The sequence below is a fragment of the Aegilops tauschii genome, chromosome 1 (assembly GCF_002575655.3).
Source record: "Aegilops tauschii subsp. strangulata cultivar AL8/78 chromosome 1, Aet v6.0, whole genome shotgun sequence".
NCBI classification, from domain to species: Eukaryota; Viridiplantae; Streptophyta; class Magnoliopsida; order Poales; family Poaceae; genus Aegilops; species Aegilops tauschii.
The window spans coordinates 40014764-40028227 of NC_053035.3; the positions used below are offsets into that span (position 1 = coordinate 40014764).

Here is a 13464-nt window from a genome sequence, read left to right on the forward strand (position 1 = left end):
AGTGTTTCCACGATTCCAAAAACTTTATGTGATTTGCTAGGCCTACGCGAATTTGATGATTGCTCTTTAAACATGCACCTTGCAGATTCCACTATTAAGAAACCTATGGGAAGAATTAATGATTTTCTTATTGTTGCAAATAGGAACTATGTGCCCGTAGATTTTATTATTCTTGATATAGATTGCAATCCTTCATGTCCTATTATTCTTGGTAGACCTTTCCTTAGAACGATTGGTGCAATTATTGATATGAAGGAAGGGAATATTAGATTCCAATTTCCATTAAGGGAAGGCATGGAACACTTCCCTAGAAAGAAAATAAAATTACCATATGAATCTATTATGAGAGCTACTTATGGATTGCCTACCAAATATGGCAACACCTAGATCTATCATTGCTTTTATGCCTAGCTAGGGGCGTTAAACGATAGCGCTTGTTGGGAGGCAACCCAATTTTATTTTAGTTTTTTGCTTCTTTTGCTTCTGTTTAGGAATAAATATTTGATATATCCTCTGTTTAGATTTGTTTTTATGTTTTAATTAGTGTTTGTGCCAAGTAAAACCTATAGGATCTTCTTGGATGATAGTTATTTGATCTTGCTAAAAATTCCAGAAACTTTCAGTTCACGAAAACAATTGTTAAAAATCACCATAACGTGATAAAATACTGATTCCAATTGCAGCCGATCAATAAACAAATTGTCCAGGTCGTCCTATTTTGGTAGATTTTTCTGAGTTCCAGAAGTTTGCGTTAGTTACAGATTACTACAGACTGTTCTGTTTTTGACAGATTCTGTTTTTCGCGTGTTGTTTGCTTATTTTGATGAATCTATGGCTAGTAAAATAGTTTATAAACCATAGAGAAGTTGGAATAAAGTAGGTTTAACACCAATATAAATAAAGAATGATTTCATTACAGTACCTTGAAGTGGTGTTTTGTTTTCTTTCGCTAACGGAGCTCACGAGATTTTCTGTTAAGTTTTGTGTTGTGAAGTTTTGAAGTTTTGGGTAAGGATTTGATGGATTATGTAAAAAGGAGTGGCAAGAGCCTAAGCTTGGGGATGCCCATGGCACCCAAAGATAATCTAAGGACACCAAAAAGCCAAAGCTTGGGGATGCCCCGGAAGGCATCCCCTCTTTCGTCTTCGTCCATCGGTAACTTTACATGGAGCAATATTTTTATTCACCACATGATATGTGTTTTGCTTGGAGCATCTTGTATGATTTGAGTCTTTGCTTTTTAGTTTACCACAATTATCCTCTCTGAATACACCTTTAAGAGAGACACACATGATTCGGAATTTATTAGAATACTCTTTGTGCTTCACTTATATCTTTTGAGCTATATAGTTTTTGCTCTAGTTCTTCACTTATATCTTTTAGAGCACGGTGGTGGATTTGTTTTATAGAAATTATTGTTCTCTCATGCTTCACTTACATCATTTTTAGAGTCCTACAAAACAGCATGGTAATTTGCTTTAATTGAGAAATTAGTCCTAATATGCTAGGTATTCAAGATTAGTAAAATTTCTTATGAGTGTGTTGAATACTAAGAGAAGTTTGATGCTTGATGATTGTGTTGAGATATGGAGGTAGTGATATTAAAGTTGTGCTAGTTGAGTAGTTGTGAATTTTAGAAATACTTGTGTTGAAGATTGCAAGTCCCGTAGCATGCACGTATGGTAAACGTTATGTAACAAATTTGAAACATGAGGTGTTCACTACAAGAAACTTGTTAATCCATGACAGATTCTTGCTGACGTTCCTGCAATCCGTCACAGATTATGACGGTTTACCTCGGCCCGTCACTAGTACCGTCACCGATTTGTAAGCCGTGGTTGGGCCGGAAAACAGCAGGCCCTTGATGACGGACCACATGCTACCGTCACAGAAACTGTCATGAATCGACCAAGTGGGCTTAGACGGGCCTAGCATTTTTTTAATATACACCATCCAGACCGTCATGGATTGTGCTCTTGCTGATGTGGCGTACATGCCCATTCCTTGGCCCACATGTCGGTCAGACCATACGTTTTGCTTAAAAAAATAAAACTGTGAGGATACGTAGGTGCCATTGTATGCCCCACATGACAGTGTATTTTGCATTATGTTGCTTCCCGTAAAAAAATAGTGGATACTTCCTTTTCCCCGATTCTCACATTCTCCAGATCCCATCGACCACCACCGCCGCCGCCGCCGCCAGTGCCGCCAGCGACTGCCTGGGCGAGGGTGGTCAGATCCGGCGGGGTGGTCCGTCTCGGCGCCATCTTCAGGATCCCTTCAGTCTCTCTCCTCGTCGCCGGGCGCCCTTGCTGGGTCGACGAGCCAGCCTCCGCCCGCCATTGCCGCGCCAGCGATCCATCCGCCGCCTGCCATTACCGCACGGACGAGCCAGCCGCCGCCCGCCATTGCCGCACGGACGAGCCAGTCGCTGTCCGCACTTGCTGCACCGGACACTCCCCCATTCTTTCCCCACATCAACGCCAGCCAGGAGCGAGTGGTATGTCTCCGGCAGAAATCATCTCTCTCCTTCAGAATTTGTCGACTAAATATTGTGATTTGCAATTCCTCCCTTCAGAATTTGGGATGCACTTTTGTTCAATACACTTCAGTGGCAAGTTTATATGCTAATCATGCTCATTTGTTCAATAAACTTCAGTGGCAAGTTTATATGCCGAAGTTAGATGCTCACTATAATACATACTAAATTGAGGCATGGGTCCAGTTGTTCCTCACTCAATTTGGTGAGCAAGATTTCGTTTCAACGGGATGGGTTGTAACCATCAGTAGATGTTTAAGTAAACAATCAGATTTGTACCTAAAGGCTGCAACTAACTGCTGATAAGTTAACACTCTGCTTTAGCTAAAATCCTGTGAGGTATGTGAAGATCGATTACAAAGATTTAAGCGATCCATTAGCCTAATGGCTTAAGTAGCAGCTAAGTTATCTGTTGACATCCCAGTTTTAAAACAAACCACAACTCACTAAGCTAATTGAATTTCAGAACTATACCAGTCAGTTAACTGAATTTTCTCACTGATGGAGTGGCACATACAGTTAACAACTAAGCCCATTTAGTTCACTGGCTCAGTACACTGGGGTACAATTTTATATGCTGAAGTTAGACGCTTACTTAAATTCACACTAAACTGAATGATGTCGATGGGGCTGTAGAGATGTTGCTGCATCCTACTGCAGGATGCTAAGAATAGATTTTACCAATAGGTTAAGCGAGAATTGATCGAACATGTTTTTGCACTATTACACATCCTCTGTTTATGATGTTGTAATATACTAAAATCTTCCATGCACACTATCATGTTGACTTCTTCAGAAACGTTATACTATGGGCAAGCAAAATATTTTCATAACAAATGCCGGATTTTGTGTGTGCTCTTATCATACTTACCATTAAGAATGCAAAATGCAATAATTCACACAGAAATTTATGGATTTCTTTTTCGGGGTTATACTTATTACTTGGCCATTAATTAATCTTGTCTGTTTTCTGCGCCCAGAGATCAGCTCTTGTTGCCGCCATCTGATGGTTGTCGTCGTGATCTTCGGCTGCGGTGGTGCACTTCCTTGTGTATAACGAGACAGTGGGGTTGTCACCCCATAATCTTGGTGTCGGCTCCCACGACTGCCTTCTTGGTTACCACCACTCAGGTGAGTCCTTAGTATTATGTCCAGCACTAACGAGACAGAGGGGATGTCCAGATACATATTCAGAAAATATTATCTCAGTGTAGTTAGCATTTGGGATTTTAGTTCCATTTTCCTTATTTTCATGACACCATGGATGTGATACTTGAACCATGTACATTAATGTCGAATAATCAGTGAAATATTGTCAAGTGGTGTATGTTCCTTTGTCACAACAAAAGAAAAAAAATCTTTTGATGAACTGTGTTCACTATAGTGCGAAACAATATAATTTTAAATCTGAACATATTCTAGTTTGCTATACTGTACATGTCAATTTGATGGCCGGGGTAAACCTTTGATTGAGTTGGTTCTTTTTCTACAATGTAGATGGATAGACGTTGGATTCATGGTACATTGTTTTCCCGTGAGTACATCGAAGGTGTCAAAGAATTTATGAATTTCATTCAAGAGAAATTCAGCGAGGATGATAAAATACTTTGCCCATGTAGAAAATGCCTTAATCATCACTACCAGCATCAGACCGTTGCGAACACGCACATACTGACGTATGGCATGGAAAGTACGTATACTCGCTCGATATATCATGGAGAAGACTTTGATGTAGATGTTATTGAACATCCTGTTGATGTGCATGATACCGAGGATGGTGACAATGGCGCTGACCGGTTTGAAGAGATGTTTGAAGACCTACGCACAACCGTAGAACAAGCTCAGAGTGAAACTGAAAATCAAGATGCTAACAATGGTGGAAACCCTTCTGAGAATGAGTCTTTTTTGAAGAATGTGATGAAGGAGGCAAACCGGCAGCTTTATCATGGTTGTACCAAGTTTTCAAGGTTCTCCTTTGTGGTTAAGCTTCTTCACTTGAAGTCATACCATAGGATCCCGAATAGTGCATTTACTGAAATTTTGAAGCTATTAGCTGAAGCATTCCCTGAACCCAATACGCTCCCAAAATCGTATAAGGAAGCAAAGAATCGTCTAAAGGAATTAGGCCTTGGGTATGAGTCTATACATGTGTGCTTCAATAATTGCATTCTGTTCAGAAAGCAATATGCCAATCATGACAACTGCCCAGTTTGTGGACTGTCAAGGTGGAAAGACCCTGCTAGAAAGAAGATTCCACAGAAAGTGTTGAGGCATTTTCCATTGGTGCCTAGGCTAAAGAGGATGTTTCTTTCCAAAAAAGGTGCAGAAGAAGCACAATGGCATGAGCTAAAGAGGCAACCCAATGAGAAGGAACTGAGTCATCCAAAAGACGGTGATGCGTGGAAAGGCATGGAACACTTCCCTAGAAAGAAAATAAAATTACCATATGAATCTATTATGAGAGCTACTTATGGATTGCCTACCAAAGATGGCAACACCTAGATCTATCCTTGCTTTTATGCCTAGCTAGGGGCGTTAAACGATAGCGCTTGTTGGGAGGCAACCCAATTTTATTTTAGTTTTTTGCTTCTTTTGCTTCTGTTTAGGAATAAATATTTGATATATCCTCTGTTTAGATTTGTTTTTATGTTTTAATTAGTGTTTGTGCCAAGTAAAACCTATAGGATCTTCTTGGATGATAGTTATTTGATCTTGCTAAAAATTCCAGAAACTTTCAGTTCACGAAAACAATTGTTAAAAATCACCATAACGTGATAAAATACTGATTCCAATTGCAGCCGATCAATAAACAAATTGTCCAGGTCGTCCTATTTTGGTAGATTTTTCTGAGTTCCAGAAGTTTGCGTTAGTTACAGATTACTACAGACTGTTCTGTTTTTGACAGATTCTGTTTTTCGCGTGTTGTTTGCTTATTTTGATGAATCTATGGCTAGTAAAATAGTTTATAAACCATAGATAAGTTGGAATAAAGTAGGTTTAACACCAATATAAATAAAGAATGAGTTTATTACTGTAACTTGAAGTGGTGTTTTGTTTTCTTTCGCTAACGGAGCTCACGAGATTTTCTGTTAAGTTTTGTGTTGTGAAGTTTTGAAGTTTTGGGTAAGGATTTGATGGATTATGTAAAAAGGAGTGGCAAGAGCCTAAGCTTGGGGATGCCCATGGCACCCGAAGAGAATCTAAGGACACCAAAAAGCCAAAGCTTGGGGATGCCCCGGAAGGCATCCCCTCTTTCGTCTTCGTCCATCGGTAACTTTACATGGAGCTATATTTTTATTCACCACATGATATGTGTTTGTCTTGGAGCATCTTGTATGATTTGAGTCTTTGCTTTTTAGTTTACCACAATTATCCTCTCTGAATACACCTTTAAGAGAGACACACATGATTCGGAATTTATTAGAATACTCTTTGTGCTTCACTTATATCTTTTGAGCTATATAGTTTTTGCTCTAGTTCTTCACTTATATCTTTTAGAGCACGGTGGTGGATTTGTTTTATAGAAATTATTGTTCTCTCATGCTTCACTTACATCATTTTTAGAGTCCTACAAAACAGCATGGTAATTTGCTTTAATTGAGAAATTAGTCCTAATATGCTAGGTATTCAAGATTAGTAAAATTTCTTATGAGTGTGTTGAATACTAAGAGAAGTTTGATGCTTGATGATTGTGTTGAGATATGGAGGTAGTGATATTAAAGTTGTGCTAGTTGAGTAGTTGTGAATTTTAGAAATACTTGTGTTGAAGATTGCAAGTCCCGTAGCATGCACGTATGGTAAACGTTATGTAACAAATTTGAAACATGAGGTGTTCACTACAAGAAACTTGTTAATCCATGACAGATTCTTGCTGACGTTCCTGCAATCCGTCACAGATTATGACGGTTTACCTCGGCCCGTCACTAGTACCGTCACCGATTTGTAAGCCGTGGTTGGGCCGGAAAACAGCAGGCCCTTGATGACGGACCACATGCTACCGTCACAGAAACTGTCATGAATCGACCAAGTGGGCTTAGACGGGCCTAGCATTTTTTTAATATACACCATCCAGACCGTCATGGATTGTGCTCTTGCTGATGTGGCGTACATGCCCATTCCTTGGCCCACATGTCGGTCAGACCATACGTTTTGCTTAAAAAAATAAAACTGTGAGGATACGTAGGTGCCATTGTATGCCCCACATGACAGTGTATTTTGCATTATGTTGCTTCCCGTAAAAAAATAGTGGATACTTCCTTTTCCCCGATTCTCACATTCTCCAGATCCCATCGACCACCACCGCCGCCGCCGCCGCCAGTGCCGCCAGCGACTGCCTGGGCGAGGGTGGTCAGATCCGGCGGGGTGGTCCGTCTCGGCGCCATCTTCAGGATCCCTTCAGTCTCTCTCCTCGTCGCCGGGCGCCCTTGCTGGGTCGACGAGCCAGCCTCCGCCCGCCATTGCCGCGCCAGCGATCCATCCGCCGCCTGCCATTACCGCACGGACGAGCCAGCCGCCGCCCGCCATTGCCGCACGGACGAGCCAGTCGCTGTCCGCACTTGCTGCACCGGACACTCCCCCATTCTTTCCCCACATCAACGCCAGCCAGGAGCGAGTGGTATGTCTCCGGCAGAAATCATCTCTCTCCTTCAGAATTTGTCGACTAAATATTGTGATTTGCAATTCCTCCCTTCAGAATTTGGGATGCACTTTTGTTCAATACACTTCAGTGGCAAGTTTATATGCTAATCATGCTCATTTGTTCAATACACTTCAGTGGCAAGTTTATATGCCGAAGTTAGATGCTCACTATAATACATACTAAATTGAGGCATGGGTCCAGTTGTTCCTCACTCAATTTGGTGAGCAAGATTTCGTTTCAACGGGATGGGTTGTAACCATCAGTAGATGTTTAAGTAAACAATCAGATTTGTACCTAAAGGCTGCAACTAACTGCTGATAAGTTAACACTCTGCTTTAGCTAAAATCCTGTGAGGTATGTGAAGATCGATTACAAAGATTTAAGCGATCCATTAGCCTAATGGCTTAAGTAGCAGCTAAGTTATCTGTTGACATCCCAGTTTTAAAACAAACCACAACTCACTAAGCTAATTGAATTTCAGAACTATACCAGTCAGTTAACTGAATTTTCTCACTGATGGAGTGGCACATACAGTTAACAACTAAGCCCATTTAGTTCACTGGCTCAGTACACTGGGGTACAATTTTATATGCTGAAGTTAGACGCTTACTTAAATTCACACTAAACTGAATGATGTCGATGGGGCTGTAGAGATGTTGCTGCATCCTACTGCAGGATGCTAAGAATAGATTTTACCAATAGGTTAAGCGAGAATTGATCGAACATGTTTTTGCACTATTACACATCCTCTGTTTATGATGTTGTAATATACTAAAATCTTCCATGCACACTATCATGTTGACTTCTTCAGAAACGTTATACTATGGGCAAGCAAAATATTTTCATAACAAATGCCGGATTTTGTGTGTGCTCTTATCATACTTACCATTAAGAATGCAAAATGCAATAATTCACACAGAAATTTATGGATTTCTTTTTCGGGGTTATACTTATTACTTGGCCATTAATTAATCTTGTCTGTTTTCTGCGCCCAGAGATCAGCTCTTGTTGCCGCCATCTGATGGTTGTCGTCGTGATCTTCGGCTGCGGTGGTGCACTTCCTTGTGTATAACGAGACAGTGGGGTTGTCACCCCATAATCTTGGTGTCGGCTCCCACGACTGCCTTCTTGGTTACCACCACTCAGGTGAGTCCTTAGTATTATGTCCAGCACTAACGAGACAGAGGGGATGTCCAGATACATATTCAGAAAATATTATCTCAGTGTAGTTAGCATTTGGGATTTTAGTTCCATTTTCCTTATTTTCATGACACCATGGATGTGATACTTGAACCATGTACATTAATGTCGAATAATCAGTGAAATATTGTCAAGTGGTGTATGTTCCTTTGTCACAACAAAAGAAAAAAAATCTTTTGATGAACTGTGTTCACTATAGTGCGAAACAATATAATTTTAAATCTGAACATATTCTAGTTTGCTATACTGTACATGTCAATTTGATGGCCGGGGTAAACCTTTGATTGAGTTGGTTCTTTTTCTACAATGTAGATGGATAGACGTTGGATTCATGGTACATTGTTTTCCCGTGAGTACATCGAAGGTGTCAAAGAATTTATGAACTTCATTCAAGAGAAATTCAGCGAGGATGATAAAATACTTTGCCCATGTAGAAAATGCCTTAATCATCACTACCAGCATCGGACCGTTGCGAACACGCACATACTGACGTATGGCATGGAAAGTACGTATACTCGCTCGATATATCATGGAGAAGACTTTGATGTAGATGTTATTGAACATCCTGTTGATGTGCATGATACCGAAGATGGTGACAATGGCGCTGACCGGTTTGAAGAGATGTTTGAAGACCTACGCACAACCGTAGAACAAGCTCAGAGTGAAACTGAAAATCAAGATGCTAACAATGGTGGAAACCCTTCTGAGAATGAGTCTTTTTTGAAGAATGTGATGAAGGAGGCAAAACGGCAGCTTTATTATGGTTGTACCAAGTTTTCAAGGTTCTCCTTTGTGGTTAAGCTTCTTCACTTGAAGTCATACCATAGGATCCCGAATAGTGCATTTACTGAAATTTTGAAGCTATTAGCTGAAGCATTCCCTGAACCCAATACGCTCCCAAAATCGTATAAGGAAGCAAAGAATCGTCTAAAGGAATTAGGCCTTGGGTATGAGTCTATACATGTGTGCTTCAATAATTGCATTCTGTTCAGAAAGCAATATGCCAATCATGACAACTGCCCAGTTTGTGGACTGTCAAGGTGGAAAGACCCTGCTAGAAAGAAGATTCCACAGAAAGTGTTGAGGCATTTTCCATTGGTGCCTAGGCTAAAGAGGATGTTTCTTTCCAAAAAAGGTGCAGAAGAAGCACAATGGCATGAGCTAAAGAGGCAACCCAATGAGAAGGAACTGAGTCATCCAAAAGACGGTGATGCGTGGAAAGATTTTGATGAAAAATTTCCAGAATTTGCAAAAGATGCTAGAAACTTTAGGCTTGGCATTGCCACTGATGGGTTCAATCCTTTTGGAAATTTTAACACAACCTATAGTATGTGGCCTGTATTTGTTATACCATACAACCTTCCACCTTGGGCATGCATGGATCAGTCAAATTTTATGATGGCTCTGCTGATTCCAGGTCCCAAATCACCTGGCAAGCACTTCGATGTCATTCTACAACCACTTGTAGAAGAATTACTTGAGCTCTGGGAGGGTGTGCGTACATATGATGCTCTTAGTGGAAAAATGTTTGATCTTCATGCTGCAGTTCTATGGTGCATTCACGATTACCCAGCTCTGAGCACTCTTTCAGGGCGTACCACAAGAGGCTATTTTGCATGTATTCATTGTGACAAACACCCTCTTTCTTACAGCCTAAGGAGTAAAATTGGATATATTGGTCACTATCGTTTCCTTCCAACGGGTCATCATTTGCAGAGAAACAATGAATTGTTGGTCTTCATGAAAGCAACGATGAGCCAGGTAAATTCTCTGAGAAAGAGTTGCAGGCAGAATTGGAGAAGGTTAGACCTGGGATACAACAAGAAAGTAGGAAAAGGAAGCGTTCTGACTTGGGCAGCAAGAAGGATCATGTGCCAATTTGGGCCGGAGGGTTTGTTTGTGGGATTTGAAGTATTGGGCAAAGTTGAAGCTGAGACACAATCTTGATGTCATGCATATTGAGAAAAACATTTGTGAAAACCTCATCGGGACAATTCTGAATCTGGAGGGTAAGACAAAGGACACACTTAATGCTAGGATTGATCTCAAAGATTTGAATATTAAAGAGGAGTTGCAATTGAGGAAGGAGGGAGACTCATATGTGATGCCTCGGGCCCGATATACCTTGTCCAAAGAACAAGTGGTTGCATTTTGTCAATTTCTACGAGAGTTAAAGTTTCCAGATGGGTTTGCTTCCAACATCTCAAGATGCACAAGTGCTGATGGAACCAAGGTACAAGGCCTGAAAACACATGATTGTCACATTCTTCTGCAGAGAATCTTACCAGCCAGCATGAGAGGATTTTTGGACAGTGATATATATCAAGCAATAGCTGAGTTAGGCAAGTTTTTCAGAGAACTGTGCAGCAAAACTCTTAATAGGGATGTCTTGGCCGAAATGAAGAAGGAAATCCCTGTAATTTTGTGCAAGCTTGAGAAAATTTTCCCACCTGCATTCTTTGATGTGATGGTGCACCTTGCCGTACATTTACCTGAAGAGGGATTGCTTCGAGGTCCCGTACAATATGGGTGGATGTACCCAGTTGAAAGAAGGCTATATACTTTAAAGCGCTATGTGAGGAATAGGGCGCGACCAGAAGGTTCGATTGCTGAGGCATATATTGCAGATGAATGCCTGACATTTTGCTCCAGGTACATGGATGATGTTGAAACAATATTTAATCGGAAACCAAGAAATATAGGTTTTTCAGATGAAGAAGCCTATGGTGTTGATGTTTTTGGGCATGGAGTTAATTTCACTTCTGGATATGAATATGAATATGTGCATGAGCAAAAAGAATTTGACCAGATGGTGTGGTATGTGTTGAACAATTGTGATCAAGCTAAGAAATATATCGAGTACGTTGTCACTTCTGAAACTTGCGCTTGTTGCATTGTGTTGTACATATGTGATCTCGAGACTAATTTGTTTTATTTTAAAGTATGTTCAGAGATGAGTTAAAGAGAAAACGGTTGCCGAACAGTGATAAAGAGCTTCAACAAAAATTTCAGACATGGTTCAGGAACTATGTTAGTTTTCATTCACATCTAGTTATATTTTTTGGCTTGTCAAATTTCATTGCAGATTCTAATGTATTTGTTTGTGTGCTGTTGCAGATGGTGAGGCTGCGAGATGAGGTTGGCGAAGAGGTAGATGAAGATCTGTTTGGCTTGGCATGTGGTCCTGATCGGAGAGTCCGGAAATTCTCATCGTGCATAGTGAATGGGATTAGATTTAGCACTGTTGCTCGTGATAGCAACAAGAGGACGCAGAACAGTGGAGTCATGACCGAAGGTGAACATGACCGTAAGGTCATAGATTTTTATGGAACCTTGAAAGAGATCATTCAGTTAGATTATAACTTGGAAGATAGGTCAGTTGTTTTGTTTAAATGTGACTGGTTTAAACTTGATGGAAAGAAGACTGAACTTAAAAATGATGGGTTTTTCAAAAGCATACATGTTGGAAGTTTGTGGTACAAGGATGATTCTTTGATTCTGGCTACTCAGGCTAGTAAGGTCTTTTATTTGCCAGACACGAAGTATGGGAAAAATTGGCAAGTTTTGCAAACATTCGACCATAGGCATCTGTTCAATATTAGTGAAATTGAGGGTGTACCTTTTAGTGGTCCTGCATATCAAGAGGAGGAGTGTTGTGAAGAGGAGGGTAGGAGAACATCAGTTTCTGACCTTACATCTGAGAAGCCTTTGCATAGAGATGATGAGCAAGGCATTACTTTTGAAGCTGATGTCGTTGCCCGTTTGATGAAAGAAAAACCACAAAAGTGTATGAAGGTGGCGATGAAGATGAAGAAGATGACATAGGTTTGGAGTATTGCAGTGAAGACGAAGGAGGTGCCACAATGGATGTCGACAGCGATGACGAGTAGATGTTTTAATGTAGAAGGTACTATCTTCATTCATGTTGCATAATGTTTTCCTTTGCTACTGCAATATCCTGTTGCTGTTTACACACTACATGCTTGTTCAGTACAGTACATGGGAGACTGAGGTGTTTATCCACTACAAGTTTCTTCAGTTCAGTACATCGTCTCTTGTTGCATATGTACAGTTTGAATGCACTTCTAATTTTGAAATATTCGACAGGCGTTGCTGACAAGGCTGAGAAGGAGATGCTGAAAAAAGGTTGTGCTGCAAGCTTAAGTTGGTCTGTACAGTGCTTTTGGCTCTGTAATACTGTCATCTACAATGGTAGTATCTGGAGTTTTATTTTGTTTGCCTTGATACGGCAATGACCGCTGATCCTTGTTGTGATCCGTATCAGAGTTATAGTTTGTCAGTGTGTTAACGAAGTCGTTGTGGTTGTAATCCTTCTTGTATGCCTGACAATATATCGTTGTGGTTGTAATCCTTCTTGTATGCCTGACAATATATTATCTCTGTACCGGCTGTTGTGAGGATGGCATTTGTGTGCTGTCATTCGCTATTCAGGTACACAAATTATTCCTGAAATTCATATGGCTCATGTATGTTCATAATATGGCCTAAAATCAAGTTTGTTGTATCTAGTTTAGATGTCATCTTCCAAAACGTAATTCTGGTCATTTTAGACCTTTGTGAAGCGACCCCATGCTAGCCAACAGTCATGGCCGTGTAACTTGGCAGAATGACACTCCTTACTACCCTGACCATCTACCCAAAACCTCTGGACAAAATACCCTATGGAAAGCCAGTGCATCAGGCATCAAAGTTTGCCGCAGAAACTGATTTTCATCCAAACAGTGCAGCTATCCTTAGCCATTAACGTCTAGCTTCTTTGTATACCCTAGTTGAGCATAGAAGCACACTTTGACACGCTCGGTTGCCTGAACTAATGCACAGAGAGGGAGAGCGCGTGGTGACCAGTGACCTGGCATGCAATAATGGCGCTCTGTGTGTTTCTAGCAGCGCGACGAGCAGTTCAGGGCCCTACTCGCTCACCCCTCTCGCCTGTAGCTCTCTCCCGCCCCTGCGATCACTTCCCTCCAGCCGGAGTCGATGGGAGCTGCTCTGCCATGCCGGCCGGTGCGACACCGACGGCCCCAGGGTCCGGCACTGTCCAAACCCCCCTGGCGCCAAGGTCTCG

General features: G+C 41.1%; 1 protein-coding gene and 1 long non-coding RNA gene across 2 annotated transcripts; both read left to right on the forward strand.

Moving 5' to 3' along the window:
* The first annotated feature begins 459 nt into the window (after positions 1-459).
* On the forward strand, positions 460-4936 carry LOC123493457 (uncharacterized). Its single transcript, XR_012200190.1, has 3 exons — positions 460-2500; positions 3520-3670; positions 4037-4936. It is a non-coding gene; the product is annotated as an uncharacterized lncRNA (long non-coding RNA).
* Positions 4937-6756: 1820 nt separating this feature from the next.
* On the forward strand, positions 6757-12867 carry LOC120967120 (uncharacterized). Its single transcript, XM_040393727.3, has 6 exons — positions 6757-7154; positions 8174-8324; positions 8691-11237; positions 11321-11408; positions 11496-12285; positions 12486-12867. The coding sequence occupies exons 3-5, from the start codon at positions 10330-10332 to the stop codon at positions 12201-12203; spliced, it is 1704 nt and encodes a 567-aa protein (XP_040249661.1). The 5' UTR covers positions 6757-7154; positions 8174-8324; positions 8691-10329; the 3' UTR covers positions 12204-12285; positions 12486-12867.
* Positions 12868-13464: the final 597 nt, after the last annotated feature.